At 41.1% G+C, this 15,044-nt stretch overlaps 1 protein-coding gene and 1 non-coding gene across 2 annotated transcripts; both read right to left on the bottom strand.

Moving 5' to 3' along the window:
* Window positions 1-4,811: 4,811 nt before the first annotated feature.
* On the bottom strand, window positions 4,812-4,883 carry trnah-gug. The gene has a single exon. It is a non-coding gene; the product is annotated as a tRNA-His (tRNA).
* Window positions 4,884-6,769: 1,886 nt separating this feature from the next.
* si:ch211-284e20.8 (uncharacterized protein LOC563738 homolog) lies at window positions 6,770-10,281 on the bottom strand. The gene is made up of 7 exons (XM_037113553.1): window positions 9,872-10,281; window positions 9,545-9,658; window positions 9,308-9,386; window positions 8,721-8,887; window positions 8,403-8,516; window positions 7,383-7,517; window positions 6,770-7,243 (listed from the first exon to the last, which is right to left on the bottom strand). The coding sequence occupies exons 1-7, from the start codon at window positions 10,067-10,069 to the stop codon at window positions 6,989-6,991; spliced, it is 1,062 nt and encodes a 353-aa protein (XP_036969448.1). The 5' UTR covers window positions 10,070-10,281; the 3' UTR covers window positions 6,770-6,988.
* Window positions 10,282-15,044: the final 4,763 nt, after the last annotated feature.

The following is a 15,044-nucleotide window of genomic DNA, read 5'->3' as shown; positions in this document are numbered from 1 at the left end:
GACCTGCAGGGGGTGGGACTCCTTCACCAGCAGCGATGACAGCTTATCAGTCATCCTGCTCTCTCCCACCACCTGCACTGGGTCAAGAGGGCCTGCACTGGAGCTGGCCTCCTTGATAAGTTTATCCAGTCTCTTCCTACCTTCTGCCAAGATGCAGCTGCTCCAGCAGACTGCTCCACAGAAAATGGCTGATGCCACCACAGAGTCTTAGAAAGTCCTCAGGAGTGCCTCCTGCACAGTACTCTGTGGAGCTTCTTACGAGTCGTACTGCCATGAAGTGAATGTTTTCATGAGATTTGTTACTCATGCACACCCACAAGGACTCACACAGCACACATGAACAACACAATATAATATCATATTGTGTACTTTATTACAGTGGGTACGTTTAGCATTATTCCATGTATTGATAGTTGGAGATGGCAAGATTTGTGTAAAAGAAAAACCCATATGGGGCTTTTATTACATAGAAAATTTTAGTTTGTTTTTTTTCCATGAGGACCTCACAGCAGTCCAGATTGTATGACATCACTCCAGACAGAATTGTCTTTCATTGTCTTTCACCACATTCTTTATGAATTTGCTCAGTTTTTAGTAGCAAGTTGATATTTTCTTCACTTGTCATTTTGCGTCAGCACACACGCAGATATACTTAAGACATTTTGGACGTAATGTTGTGAATACGTTTGCTCACTCATGAATAAAATGGTGAACAGTGAGTGTAGTGCAGTATTGTGTGTAAGGGATGATTTCAGAACAGTGTGTGACAATTTACACACTAATCCAGCCATATCTGAAAACTCTTTTCATTGATTTTCGGATCAAAAATCTGAACCTTTCAAAGTGTTCTTTTGAGCGGATTAATCTGAACACACCAGCTTCATGTTTCAGTGTGAAAGAGCTTTGTTTTGTTTTTTATCTGGTGCCAACTCTATTGTGAGTGTGAGACCTCAGCGAGAGGTCAGTGTGTCAGCAGGAGCCCCGAGGCTTAGATGCTCTCTCCCTCTCTCTGGCATGTATCTCAGCGAGCACGCACACACACACACGCACACGCACACACACACACACACACACACACACACACACACACACACACACACACACACACACACACACACAAATTGACTCCCTACGCACACATACAGTATAAACATACACGCCAATGCACACACGCACACATGCAGATCCTTACACATCTTGAGGGCCTCTTAAGCTGAATTAATAATGGCCATTTTCGCAGAATGTGGGGCACACAACTAGAGGAGCAGATCCACCGCTCCTCTGAGAGTTTCAGCAAAGAAGACAGACAAGGGGAGAAGCAGTGCGACAAATGATGGCAACAATACATTTTCTAATTGTGTCCGAAACTGTGTTACAGCATGGAATATTAACACTCACACTCAAGGGTAGATTACAACAGATTTAATCGGCCTCTGATACGCAAACAAAGCCAACAAAATCCGTTATCTGTGCACATACAAGGCTTGTACCACCCAGCGTTAATTAATTAATGTGCCTGGACTGTACTTGAATGACTCTTTGTCATGTTTGTTGAGGGGATGCTGAGCATACTTTCAAAATGGAGCATGCTCAGTGTAATAGTCATCTGAGTACCCCTGTTCACTAATATAATTAATGCTATATGGACATGTTTATTGTGTGATTAGATGGCTTAGACGTTTGGAGAAGAGGATCCCTTCATACAGATGTTTGATTGAAATCAGCTTACATTGACTCACAAGGCCGACTCCAAATATCTTAAAGAAGTCAGAGAAACCTTCGCCTTCTTCACTTATCTTGTCTCAGTGAATATTTAAACCATTTTGATGCTTTGTTTATGATATGGAAGTGCGTGGAACCCTTTTCAGTAGCTAACATATGCTGCTTGGTTTTCTAGATGGATAAAAGTATGACAAGGTTGATCATTTATCGAGGATTTGCTGGATCAGTCAAAATGTTGAAGACCTATTCTGAAGATTTACATGAAGTTCCAATTTCTGACATTAACAGAGTTTACAAAAAACCTGTTTCCTTGTTAAACAATGATGAATCTTTGTCAAGTGTACACATCCTTGTGTATATAAACGAGGAAGACGAGCCAAAGGGACAAGCAAGGAACAGGAACCATTACACGTTGTATTCTACTGACAATATGCCTGGAAACATGTTAATGTTCCATTCACTTGCCTGATACAAATACTGTGGGGCTGGAAATGTTTGAACTGTGAGGTGTTTGGAATTCAGCGCGAGAGCCTACAGCCATGCAAAGCAGCTCTGTGAGGCTGGTGCCTCTGAGATCACGCTAATGTCAGCTCATGAGAACATGATAGAATAACAACAGTAACATCCCTTTTTTTTCCAGCAGGTTTATGTTTACCCCAGTCATCATCGTCTTAGTTTGGCATGCTGACGTTTGCAACTTGACGTTCAGCTAAATGACCCGTGGGAAAGATTTGTGAGTATTTAGTTAAAAAACAAAGTACCAGCCTAGTTGACACTGTCCATTCAAGAGTAAAGTAAAAATCAGTCTTTTCTCACACCAGTATGTGTCAGTCAGGACTCTGACTGACACATACTGCAGATTGATGACGCACAGTTTTGGAGTGAGAACAGAAGTAAGGATGACACCATGTGGCCATATTATGAATTGCGGCACACCACAATTTCTGACCAAGATGATCTATTTATGTGATTTTGCTTCACTCTTGACAGACATGAATTTGTATTTCCATCTTGAAGATGGGTGAATGAAGCATTTCTCCTATCATACTGAGTATACAGTTTCATAGATGATCCTCTTTCCTGACTGTTATGTCTTAGTATTCTGCAATGTGAATACAGTATATTATACGTTCATCTTAGTGCATGCAGGAATACCATTTGAATAGCAGTGGTAATGTGTGTTTTCATGGGATTATTCACAAGGGCACATCTCTTTAACTACTTTTATAAACATCTCTTTTGTACTGCCTTTAATTAACCACATTCAGAGACCAATGTCAAGAGTGCTGCACAACACTTACTGTATGAGCTGCTGCTACTCTGTGATCGAGTTGTCTTTGTCTTGGTTCATTCTGTGTTGTGCAACAGTAAAAAAAAAAGTGTCGCTTTGTTGCCTGGCAGCCAGAGCACTCTTTTATAGAAGAGTAAATGAATTTGTATTCAGCCAGCTTCCCCTGGAGACTGAGGTCCGATAGGTTGTTCTTTCCCTGAACTGTTTCACATTCTCTCAGTCTGCCGAGTGCTTTGTGTGCCTTTACAAGCCTATGAAACTGTCTCCACAAATCACAGCAATGCTCCTCTGTTGTGGGCCTCCCGACTCAGCCCGATAGCCTAACACACTGCAGTGAACCTTCCGAGGGCAAGAGGTGTGATTAATTTTCTGTCCAATATAATGGGTGAGGAGAAAAGTCTTGAGAGGAAGTGTCTGCACACACACAAATCGATTGATGGAGACACACACAGTAAGACCGGACCCTGAAACTTGTTGTTTTCTTTTGTTGTGTGTTTAGTGGCAGTATGACAGACAAAACCTGGACATTATATGAATGTTAGGTAAGTTACCAAGACATCCTGTGCCAGCCATTCAGTTTTAAAGGCTTATTGTACTATACTGGGGACTATGGTTGCAACGGACTGACATTTTTACAGTACGATAACCATGTCAGAAAGAATCATGTTTTCACAGTATCAGTCTGGTTTAAAGCAGTTATATATAGACAGATACAGATATAATAATATAATGATAACAATTATATAAAAACATTGAGTTGCAGTACTTTCACTGAGTGTGGATTTCATTTTTTCCACATTTCATCATCCGTGTCATGATCCAGAGGTGTGTATGGAAAACTGGAACATCAACAGTGTTACACAGCAACATTTGTATATTATGATTTTACCCTTTAATTAAATTCCATTACATGTCTATCCTAATAGAAAAAAAAAAAAAGTAGCATAAATGGACTACTGCTATCATTTCACTGTATTATCCTGGTCACATAATGATAGCCTGTTTAACTTAAATCTCCAATCTTAGATCTTGAAAAGCTGGTTCCACTAAAAGCCTATATTGGCTGTATTCAGATTAAAGTGGTTTCTGATTGGCAGTCCTGCCATAAATACCAGCTTTCCCCACAATGTTGTTATCATTATGTGACGCGAAGAGTAAAGTCGAAGCTGTTAGCGAGCTTCCACTGCACCACTTTTTACATTTTCTTTTTGTAACTTATTTTACTTTCTCTTTTCTATTCATATGATGCATTGTTAGCTGTTGTCACACTGCCCCATTAAGCTGTGATTACTGGCGAGCTGTCACAATGATTCCTTGGCGGCTGTTGAGTTGCTTTGATACCTGTCAGTAATGACACTCATTATTTCATTTGCCCCATCAAAGTTATGTAATGTGCTTGACTTACAATACCGCGTGGTGGAAAGAATATCTAAGTCTAAGCCTTCACTCATTTAAAAGTAGTAGTATTGCTGTAAAGTCCCTAGTTTTAATATTCATGATATATTTTAATAGCTAATGTGCAGCTTAAATGTAAATATTTCTGGATATGTTGGGTAGCTTGCCTACGCTTACTGTTTTTCCCCAGTAACTCTTAATAATTCCACCTAATGTGGCACAGTTAAACCTCCAGTATTTTGGATAGAGGAAGGAACACGACATTAGCCCATTCAGTGTCAATGATGTCTACTGCTGTACCGTCTAAGTCCATATTTGCGACAGCAATCTTTGTGAAATGGGAACGACATCACATCACTTAAATGAAGAACATTGTCAGTGAGCCGTGGTGAGTTCAAAAATCTGCCGTGACCCGGATTCGAACCGGGGTTGCTGCGGCCACAACGCAGAGTACTAACCACTATACGATCACGGCGAGCTAGCCGGTTGGCTGCGAGTGCGGGGACACCAGATCTTCAGCTCCGCGTACGAAAACACAGACGTCATCAAACCCCCATCTGAGTGTGCGGCTCTCTGCGAGCTCTTTTCATTATTAAGATACAGTCCGACAGTTTAAATTGCTGATATTTTGGCTGATAATCGTGGCAGTATGGAGGTGACCGCCTCAGCCACTCATTTCCCCTAACCTCGACTGCAAATGATTTATCTTATCTGTAACAAACCGCTTTAATGTAATGTTGTGTTTGCAACTTCAATCGCAAACTTTACCATGTAGAGAGTTCAGGAAGAACAATTTAATTCAATCAGCAGAGTCACTGAGTGACAGTGGGTGGTGAAAGTTGGGATGGAAATAAGGGTTGGGATGATATGAGGCTAATTATAACTGATATGAGATATAATATGGTTTTAAAGATGCTTCACACCAAAGCAAGGACCTAAAGATCAGTGTGTGTGTGTGTGTGTGTGTGTGTGTGTGTGTGTGTGTGTGTGCCGATGATGATCATGAAAACACAGAACAATTTTTAAAGGTAAATAACAAAAATGTATTGATATTTTATTTTATTAATGTAAAGTGAAAGTGCATACATACAAAAATTGTTATTATATACAACAATTATATCATTTTATATTCAAAAAGGTGTATTATATCCTGCCATTTTCATATATCAGGTTTGAGAAATTTTTGCATTTTTCAGTATCATTAAAAATAATTAATTAAATTTCATTTAAAATTTCACAAGTTCCAGTGGGATCAATATATTATTTGGAAATGTTAATATAGTATGCTATATTTAATCACTTTAACTAAAATATTTATTATACTGTATATACCTGGATATTCCTTGTCTCTCTCAGTAGACTCCGTCTCAGTGTTGATGAGGCATTTCCCTCCTCTATCTCCTTTCTGCTGCGGCTCTGTATTCTTTCTTGTGTTTTTTTTTTTATGTGTTTAAATCTGTTTGTGGTGTTCCCACAGTAGTGACCACATTTTCTATACACATCACAGTTTGCGATGTTTTCATTTACAGCTGGAAAATACTGTAGCACCAAAATACGCTCCTCCTGTGTTCAGCCACAGCTGCACGTCAGATGAAACATGTAAATGAATGAGCACAGTGCAGTAAACTGAAATTGAAGCTGATATGTTACAAAAAGGTATCAGCTTTTGGGCCAAAACGTTTGGACCAAGTGGCCCAACCCAGTGTTAAGCTCAGTAGATATCCATCTTCTAAAAAGGTCACAGCATCAGCACTTGAAACAAGTACCTCATGAAAAGTCCCTCAAAAAAATCATCAGAACTTGACTCAGCAAATAAAGATGGCCACATTAAAAAGGTAGTTCAGTTTTGGTGTGCCCTCCTTATTAGTCCTTATTGAACATGATTTTTCAAACAAGTCTGTGGGCGGGTGAAAATTTCCTCTGAAGACCTTCACTAACAAATGATTTACATTCAATATCCCCCGGATATGTGGAAGAAGATGGATGGATGGATGATGAAATGTAAAAGGTTTGGAAGTAACACATTTGTACTTCTGATATAATCTGGTACATTCAGATGTCTTTGGAAGTCATGGAATAAACCACATGGTGAACAAAAATGTTTGCTTGCTTAATTTTTCTGACAGAGTGTTTAACTGATTAATATCACTGCGGAAAATACTTCATTTTACACTATTACATGTCTTTCTGAGAAGTACACACACAACCTTTGTAATAATCAACACAAGTCTGACAAAGTGACCCTTTATAGGGTTGCAGTGTATGTAACCTTTAATGATGAATTAAAGAACCATTAAGTTGTAATTTAAGATGGAAAAAGTTTAATTTCGTCCCACAAAACCCAGGCCAGACATTTTTGCATATTCTGTCAAATAATGTTTTTAATATTATTCCAGAAAATGATGCAACTTCCTATTATGCAACTGCTTCAATCAAACAATTAATGTAATACGATTATTTACAACATTTTATATTTTACTTCAAGGTTATTATTTCTGTGTCCTTTCTTAACTAATCACAACATGCAGGAAAGCTATAGCCGAGTAACTCATCACAATTCGACCACCCTGCTCCAGCCAATCAGAGCCTGAGTTTAACTATACCCAGATTGTGTCTGTGCGGACTGGGACAGGAGCTGGCTGCAGGTGAGGACCTGACAGGAGCAGGCTGATTCACCACAGTCCCGAGGGAGCCCCGTGGCTTGGAGACAGCGAGGTCTGAGCTGGGTGTGACTGAGTGCATGTGCTCATGGGGATGCAGGTGTGTGTGGTTGTGCTGCTGCACGGTGTGCCCGCTGTCTGCTCTCACATGGGCCTGCTCCTCCACACCAGCAGCCTACAGGGAAGCAGACAAGACTGTTTCAACTCCTGATCTAAGGAAACGTCTGGAATTTTGAAGAAATGCCCTCTTAGAGGGTTCATAGTCCAGATATCGTTATGTGTGCTGGGTGCATCACTGCAGGTGGAGCGGGTACCTGAGGTTCGTAGATCTCACACTTCACCTCAACAGCATTCCGATTTTGAAACGAGCTGTCCTTCTTTCCAGCGGAGGGTCTGATTTCAAACTGGTCCTCCACGGCCATGTGCGTGCCCAAACAGAAGCCTCTATGCTGAGAGGAGAGATATCAAGAAGAGTTGAGCCTGTGGTGACATCTGGTTCAGAGGCAGGAGAGACTGAGCAATATAGTGAGGGAGTTTAAAATGTAAATAAATTAGCTATTGAAGCCTAAAGTTCAAGCCACACCAAGCAGATGTCAAAGGCCCAGCAGTGATAAAGGCCTTGTCTGCTGTGGCCTCCATCTCCTGTGTCTTGGCCAAAAAGCTGCACTTGAACACACCACAAAAGACTGCAGTCAGCAGCCAACAAGCTTGTATGTTCTGTGCCTACGTGAGAGCTCTAGGTAGTGGTAGTCTGTAAACGTCATTCAAAAGCTGGAAAGCAAAGATCAGGACTGCAGCTGCACACACACACACACACACACACACACACACACACACACACACACACACACACACACACACACACACAAAGGGATATCATGGATACCTGAGCAACAGGCTCAGGGGGTTGTCCATGTATTTTTCCATTGCTCTTCTTTTGCATGGATTGGCTTAGGCTAGAACAGCCATTCAGAGCGATTTCTTTCAACATGCTTGGTTGACAGAAAAGCAGCCGACTTGTGCCAAAGCTGCGGGACACACCACAGAACGGCTCTCACCCAGCGGCTGACTGCCAGTCATCCCCAACACTAACCCCCACTTTATTATTAATACATTTAAAGTAAAGCAAAGCATGATTTGATTTCCATTGCATATTTCACGCATCAGAGCAGTGTAATGTGCTTTAAATGATAAGATTAGAGGAAAAAACTGACAATTCAAAGGCAAGAAACAGAATTTAAAATAAAATTGTGTGCGGTTTTGATTGAGGGATACCAAAAGATAAATTCATGAATATTAATAATAGAGAATCCATGTGAGTGTGTGCGACTCACAGCAAACTGACAGTCCATAGGATTGCAGTTGCTCAGTTCACTGGTGTCTGTATTCCTGGAACACACCGTCTCCACAATCGTGAACTCCACAAAGTAGGATGGACCAATAACCCACTGAAAAAGGCACACAGAGACATACACACACGAGAGTACTACACAACTGTAAAGAGCTTAAGGAACAGCACTATAAATGTGTCGTCTCTGGAGCACTAAAATTGATAACTCTAACTGAGTTATCAATTTTAGTTGACTGAGTAAGTTTAGTTGACTACCGGATTATTATTAATATTATTATCATTACTATTTTTTTTTTCAAACCTGTGAACTGGCTCTTGTAATGTTCTTCAGAGTGAAGTAATTGGCCAGCCGGCTCTCTTCGTTGAACCTCTGCAGGGAGAGATTGGCCGTCTCCTTGATGACTGGCTCATTCAAGTTGTCGGCTGTGGGACAGTCGGGGCATTCAGCCACCACCACTGTGGCAGGAACTAAACAGGAGGGTTAACAGGACGATCAATGGAAAGGAAGCCAAGACACAGTGACTTAACTCAGGTGCTCCAGCTCTCCTCAGCATCCCTCTCTTCCTTCTGGCAGTTTTATCTATCACAAAACATGTTTTTAAAAAGCTGATAGTATTTTGTCACTAACAGACATTTGCTCTCCGGCTGCAACTCTGCAAAATCACCCATGTATGATGTGTTTACTTGCCTTCAGGGGGTATTTCGGGACAGAGCATATATGGAGAAAAAAAAATTCAATTTAAATCACCATCTTTAATTTCACACCTCACCGACATTTACAAAATCAAAGCAGTGAAGCGCCAACAACAACTTCTTTGACCGGGACTTTGAAAATGTGTTTTTGTGTTATCAAAAGAATAAGAAAGTCCAATGAGTCCATCAGTCTACCTTCACGTATTGCACAGGAGTAGCTTTGAAGTTGGACTTCAGAGCCGATGGAGGCAGATACCTCACACTCTCCATACACCTGGGGACACAAGGAGGACACAAACACACATTTTAGCATCTGAACCACATTTAAAAGTCAGATGAGTGAAGCTGGCCCCTGGGTCGAGGCTGAGTCTATTGGAGCCAACTGAAACGCTGATCTGGTGGAGTGACGGTACACCACCGTGTGGTACTTACTGGAACGTCACCAATATCTCTGACTTTACATTGTTTCCATGGTTTCCTGCTGGTGATGTGGCATTTGGTTTCCATGACATCAATTGTCAGTTTGTAGAGTGACACACCTTTCTCCTGAACACACAGACACACATACACTACAATTACACAATATTTCTTTTGTAGTTTCTACAAGATTGGATTGGAGTGTGTTGCAAGACAGTAGTTGTTTTTTTGTCATCTCTGTGTGTGTGTGTGTATGTGTGTGTGTGTGTGTGTGTGTGTGTGTGTGTGTGTGTGCCTGTGTGTGTGCCTGTGTGTGTGTGTGTGTACAATGTTCGCCCTCACCTTGTCAGGAGTGTGAGAGAGGTCGTACAGCCTGTTGAGGCTCAGGATGTATCCTTCTGTCCGGTCCTGGTTGATCTGCTCCAGGGCCTCTTCTGCCACCCTCACAGCCTCAGGACTGTTGCAGCCCGGAGGGTCTGGACTGGCTCTCCCCTGCTGCTGCAGCAAAGCCAGACACAGGACCAGCAGATACACACTCATCCTCAGACACACAGACACACACACACACACACAAACACACACGTACACACACTCACATGCACTGATCAGGCTAAGTCAAAACTCTAATTACCAAAGCCTATCCTGGTAGAGAATTTAACATTTAGACCCACACAGGCCCTGTTCTGAAAGACCTATAATCCTAGATTTTCCAGACAGGGTTCAGACGGACACATGAGAGACTGATGCCAGACTTTCCCCTCTCTCCCAAAAAAGAGCAAATAGCTGCTATCTATTGCTCTGTAGGCCAATGGCTGGCTCAGACCGACTGAAGGGTCATAGTACACTGGGGAACAGGGGAAATTTAAATTCAAGAAAAACTTATCAATAATTCAGTTTCCCTAATATGACACTGTCATTGCAGAAAATGCTGCAAGAAATTCCACGGAGCAGAGCTGTTTTTATCTCGGTCTGTCAACAGTCACAAACAAAGTACAAGTCACAGTTGAAACAAATCAAACTGTAAATGACTGCAGCACGAAAAATAAATAAATAGCTTTCTTTAGCTGCTAGTACTGTCAGCTGCTTAACCCACTTGAGTGCAAATGACTGATTCAAACACATAACTGCACTACTGTGACAAGTGAGCAGCTAAAGGTTGAGCCAAAGAAGCCAAAGAATTTTTAAGTAGGGATGAAGCCAGTTTTCACACTTTTTCCCCTGTGGCACAGCAGTATAGGGGAGATAGTATCTTGGGCAACTTGGTTTCATGTAATCAGTCAGACAACAGTAACTAAGAATTTAATATTAATGATCGAACAGTTTTTCCTTTCTCAGCAACTCACAGTAGATACATTTCCTTGTAAGATGGTCGTCACATTTCTTTTTCTTCGTTTTTTTTGCTTGATATAGAATTTGGGTGAGCTTACAGGAGAACAGCAGAGTGAATTATGGATTGCTTTAAATGGACACTATGAAGTTTTGGAGAAGAAAGTAGAACTCAGAATCTTAATATTTATGATGAGGTAAATATTGAAAGTACTGAATAAACAAGACAGTATGTCCTTTAAGGTTGGCTTGTTTATTCTGGTTGCTTAGAAGACGATGAGCTTTTGCTTCCTCAAAACTACACAGTGCTCATTTAAGATGTTTCAACACATCTATTGATATTCTTTTTAGCTAAGGCTCCTGGTCACCATATAAGCATTAAACGGTCAAACAAAAGGTGAATTGGCAACTGCATTTGGTCTGTGTAACAATGTTAAGTAGACTGGAGATCCTCATGTGATTTCAACTATGATCAAAAAAAACCCATCATCACTTGTCAGTTGAAAAGTGACTTTATTGTACATTGAATTTCATTATGTTGGCTGTATTTGTCACAGCCTATCTCACATTTTACTGGATCAATCAGCCTAATATGTTGTTTACCCACAGTTATGACTGTCTGTTCAAGAACCATGTTGTGTTTACAATAAAACAACAAAAAAATTGTTCTGTTTCATTCCATCACTGACTGCTGATTCCTCACTGAGTGTACTCTTCTGGTTCACTTAAACAACTAACCAGAGCTGCAGTTGCGGTGCGGCTACAGAACACAGATAAGCATTGTTTGCAGAGTTCAACCAATATGTGTCCACAGAGATAATGTGCACCCACACAGACAGTGAGTGCACTGAGGTGATGTTTGTCTATTAGCAGGATCTAATAAACGCTTTTGGGCAGATTGCACCCAGTTGTCACAAAATCCACACCACATTTCAGACTCTGCAGTGTTCTGCAAGATTCAAATATTTTGGTCTGCTGAGATCTTTCAGTCTTGGACTTTTACATGATAACAGCCACAACTTTTTTGAGTATACTTTTCTGACAAAATAGACTTGAATCCCTATCTTTGTCTGGGGCTGCATCCTTCGAAGGCTGCAGTGGAAGACTGAATATGTCACTGCAGCAAAAGGGGGCTGTCCCATTTCGAAGCAATGCTTTCCTGTGCTGTGAAAGATCCAAATGTTGAATCACTTGAAGCCCATTCTATGAGTCAGTGGTCACAGGTGACAGTTGGATGTGTTTTTTTCTGAAAGACAACTATGGTGGGGTCTTATGATTGAACTTATTACCAAATCTATGAAAATTATGGATAGACTTAAGTCTAAACTGTATTAAATATTTAAATCAAGTCTATATAATCTTTCAGGACATCCAAGTCAAGTCCATCTTTTAACCACATCTTTTGAACTGTATGATTCAAAATATTGGTGTATAATGATGATATGTGTAACTGAGACCATGCCATTTCAAATACAATACAAGAACAAATATAATCTTCAGAGCCTGTGGCCCTGCAAGACCTGCTAGTTACCATCTTGCCTTTTTTTTTTTTTTTAAATAAATTTAATCTAATGTCATTTAATGGTATTTTACCAAATCAAACTTGATACTTAAATATTTCAAGTCTCAAATCAAATCAGTCGGGACAGATTGTTCTCTATAACTCAATTGTGAAGTCAGCAGCTCTGAATTAATCATATTTAATCATTGCTAAAATTCAGGTCTTTTAGATTTGATGTGTGATTGTTCCACAGAATCACATTCAATAAAGCGACAGAAAACAAAATAAGCAAATCAGTGTGACATGGCTTAGTGAGTCTTACCATTAATACGGCATCTTTGTATGATTACTTAAAACGATTTTATGAAAAGGTCATTAAATTTTTGTTTTAAGAAGCAACTCTGTACATCAACAACAGCAAACCTGAAACAGCACATTGAACTAAAGTACCCGGCGAGCCTTTCAAGGTATGTGAGAGTGAATAAAAAAATCAAAACACCCGGCAACAGCGGGCCAAAACAGATCCTCTACCACCCAAATCGCATTAACGGCATACAGTAGCAGCTCCACTGTCTTCATCTCCCACTGCTGCTGGACAACCTGGTTTTGCAGTATGTTGTTGGAGAGCTGCAGTTTCAGTGTTAAAACTGATAGGATAATTGCTGTCGGTGGTTCTATATGGGCTGTGGCAATCATTTTGAAAAATAACAGCTCGCAGCAACATGTTGAAAAAAAAAGAACTATGAACTAGTTTATTTTTAGAAGTGTGAACTTAGTTCAAAATTTTGAATTATGAACTATGAACTGGACTAGTTCATTTTCAAATTTGTGAACTGAACTTTGGACTAGTTCATGTAGAAAGTGAACTCTCCCAATACTGTCAATCACAACACGTTATAACAGCTTCCATATGATTATAAACTGTCCGCAGGTTCAGATTGACAGGAGGACACCGGGGAAACACCTTGAAAACACACAGACAACATCATCATGACGTGTACCGTCGAATTGGTGAACCACCACTGCGGCCATAATGCAGCTTCTCTGTGTGAAACTGAAAGTGGCTGCTGTTGCTGCAACTGCAGTAAAATGAGTAGACAAAACTCCAAGTGACTGGAGTTGGAGCTCCTAATGAGCCAGACGAGACAGCACTATAGAATGCGGTTGCTGGTCTCCTTCGCCTATCCATAAAGGAGAGAGGCCACCTAAAAAGCTTTAACATTTCCACCTGCGATGAGAAAGTACAGGAGCTAATTGTATGGACTTTTATAACCCTTCCTTTTCCTCAAGCAGCATGTTTACATGCACAGCTTAGTTGGATTACAGCCATAGTTCAACTATGCTACTCAATCAGACAACTGCAATTGTCTGAGTATACATGCCGGTGAGCAAATCCAATTATTGGCTGAAGCCTGTCATACCCTGGTACAATAGGTGGCGCTGTACCCATTTCAACTAGTGGTAACAGAGCCACCTCCGGCTGACCTCTTTACGTCAACAGCAACGACAAACTCTGCCTCAGCATTCGAGAAAGATGGCGTATGTAGAGCGAGACCAAGCTACATCTCTGTACATTTTGTATATGGTGTACGTGTTAATTACGCAAGCTAGATGCACAACAGCGCTCTTGCTTGTGGTGATTCTGGAGGAAAGACGCCATCGCCGGCACTGATCAGGCAGCTGGCAAATACTGACATGGAAGCCACTGACAACAGCCTGTCTTTCAATCTCTGCCAACTGAACAATGTTCATGTGGTGCTTGAATGGAGAAGGATGGAAGCGCATTAGTTCTATTTACATCACAGCTGATCAGAGCTGGAGCCATGATTCATTAGACATTGGGAGGGAATGCTGATAGTACTCATTTTACATGAAAGACAAGAGCCAGATGCAAGTGGGTGTTAGAGAGTTATCTGGCCAGTGTGAAAGGGGTATATGTGTCTTCCAAAAACCTAAAGTAAAGGGTTTGTAGTTTGCCATCTGGGAGTAAGACTCAGTAATCAATCCTCTTCATCCATAATCTCTTTAAAAGTTGCATTGCTTTAAATAGAATTTTGGGTGCAGGACTTGATGCTCAGTCCTTTTCCATCCGGGAAGGATCTGAGTACTTCCGCCATTATATATTAGCCTAGAAAATCACTAAACAACCCATGTGTACCCACCAACCCATGTATGTGTTTAATGACTTATTTGTTGAATGTCCAATGGCAACTCTCCTTTGTAGTGCACTGTTTATGCAATAAACAATGGTGGGGAGGGGGCGGCTGTAGCTCAGTGGGTAGAGCAGGTCGACTAGCGAGCGGAAGGTCACTGGCTCAAATCCCGGCTCCGGGCAGGGCTGAGCTGCATGGTGAAGTGTCCTTGAGCAAGATACTGAACCCCACATTGCTCATCAGTGAGGGCCCTGCGATGAGCTGACGACTTGTCCAGGGAGTACCCTGCCCTCGCCCTGAGACAAGGCTGGGATTGGCTCCAGCAGCAAAAGCCCCAGACCCCATGGAAAGGGATAAGCGTTTACGGACAATGACATGACATGACATGACATGACAATGGTGTGGAAGTCTGAGACGTGGATCAACTGCCAAGTTTTGTGTCTCATTTCACCTTCAATTTTGTTGTGAGGATTCTGTGGCTAGTAAGGATCAGTAAAGTCTAGGTGCTTTTTCTAGTCCGTCATGTTCTTATAGA

The sequence above is a fragment of the Acanthopagrus latus genome, chromosome 11 (assembly GCF_904848185.1).
Source record: "Acanthopagrus latus isolate v.2019 chromosome 11, fAcaLat1.1, whole genome shotgun sequence".
NCBI classification, from domain to species: Eukaryota; Metazoa; Chordata; class Actinopteri; order Spariformes; family Sparidae; genus Acanthopagrus; species Acanthopagrus latus.
This window is presented reverse-complemented; position numbering and strand designations above follow the sequence as displayed.

Excerpts from the sequence above, each read along its gene's own strand:
- si:ch211-284e20.8 (XM_037113553.1), bottom strand. The coding sequence starts at position 10,069 with ATGAGTGTGTATCTGCTGGTCCTGTGTCTGGCTTTGCTGCAGCAGCAG. Across the intron at positions 9,659-9,871 it reads TCTCTCACACTCCTGACAAG|GAGAAAGGTGTGTCACTCTA; the intron begins GTGAGGGCGAAC and ends CTGTGTGTTCAG. Across the intron at positions 8,517-8,720 it reads TTACAAGAGCCAGTTCACAG|TGGGTTATTGGTCCATCCTA; the intron begins GTTTGAAAAAAA and ends TGCCTTTTTCAG.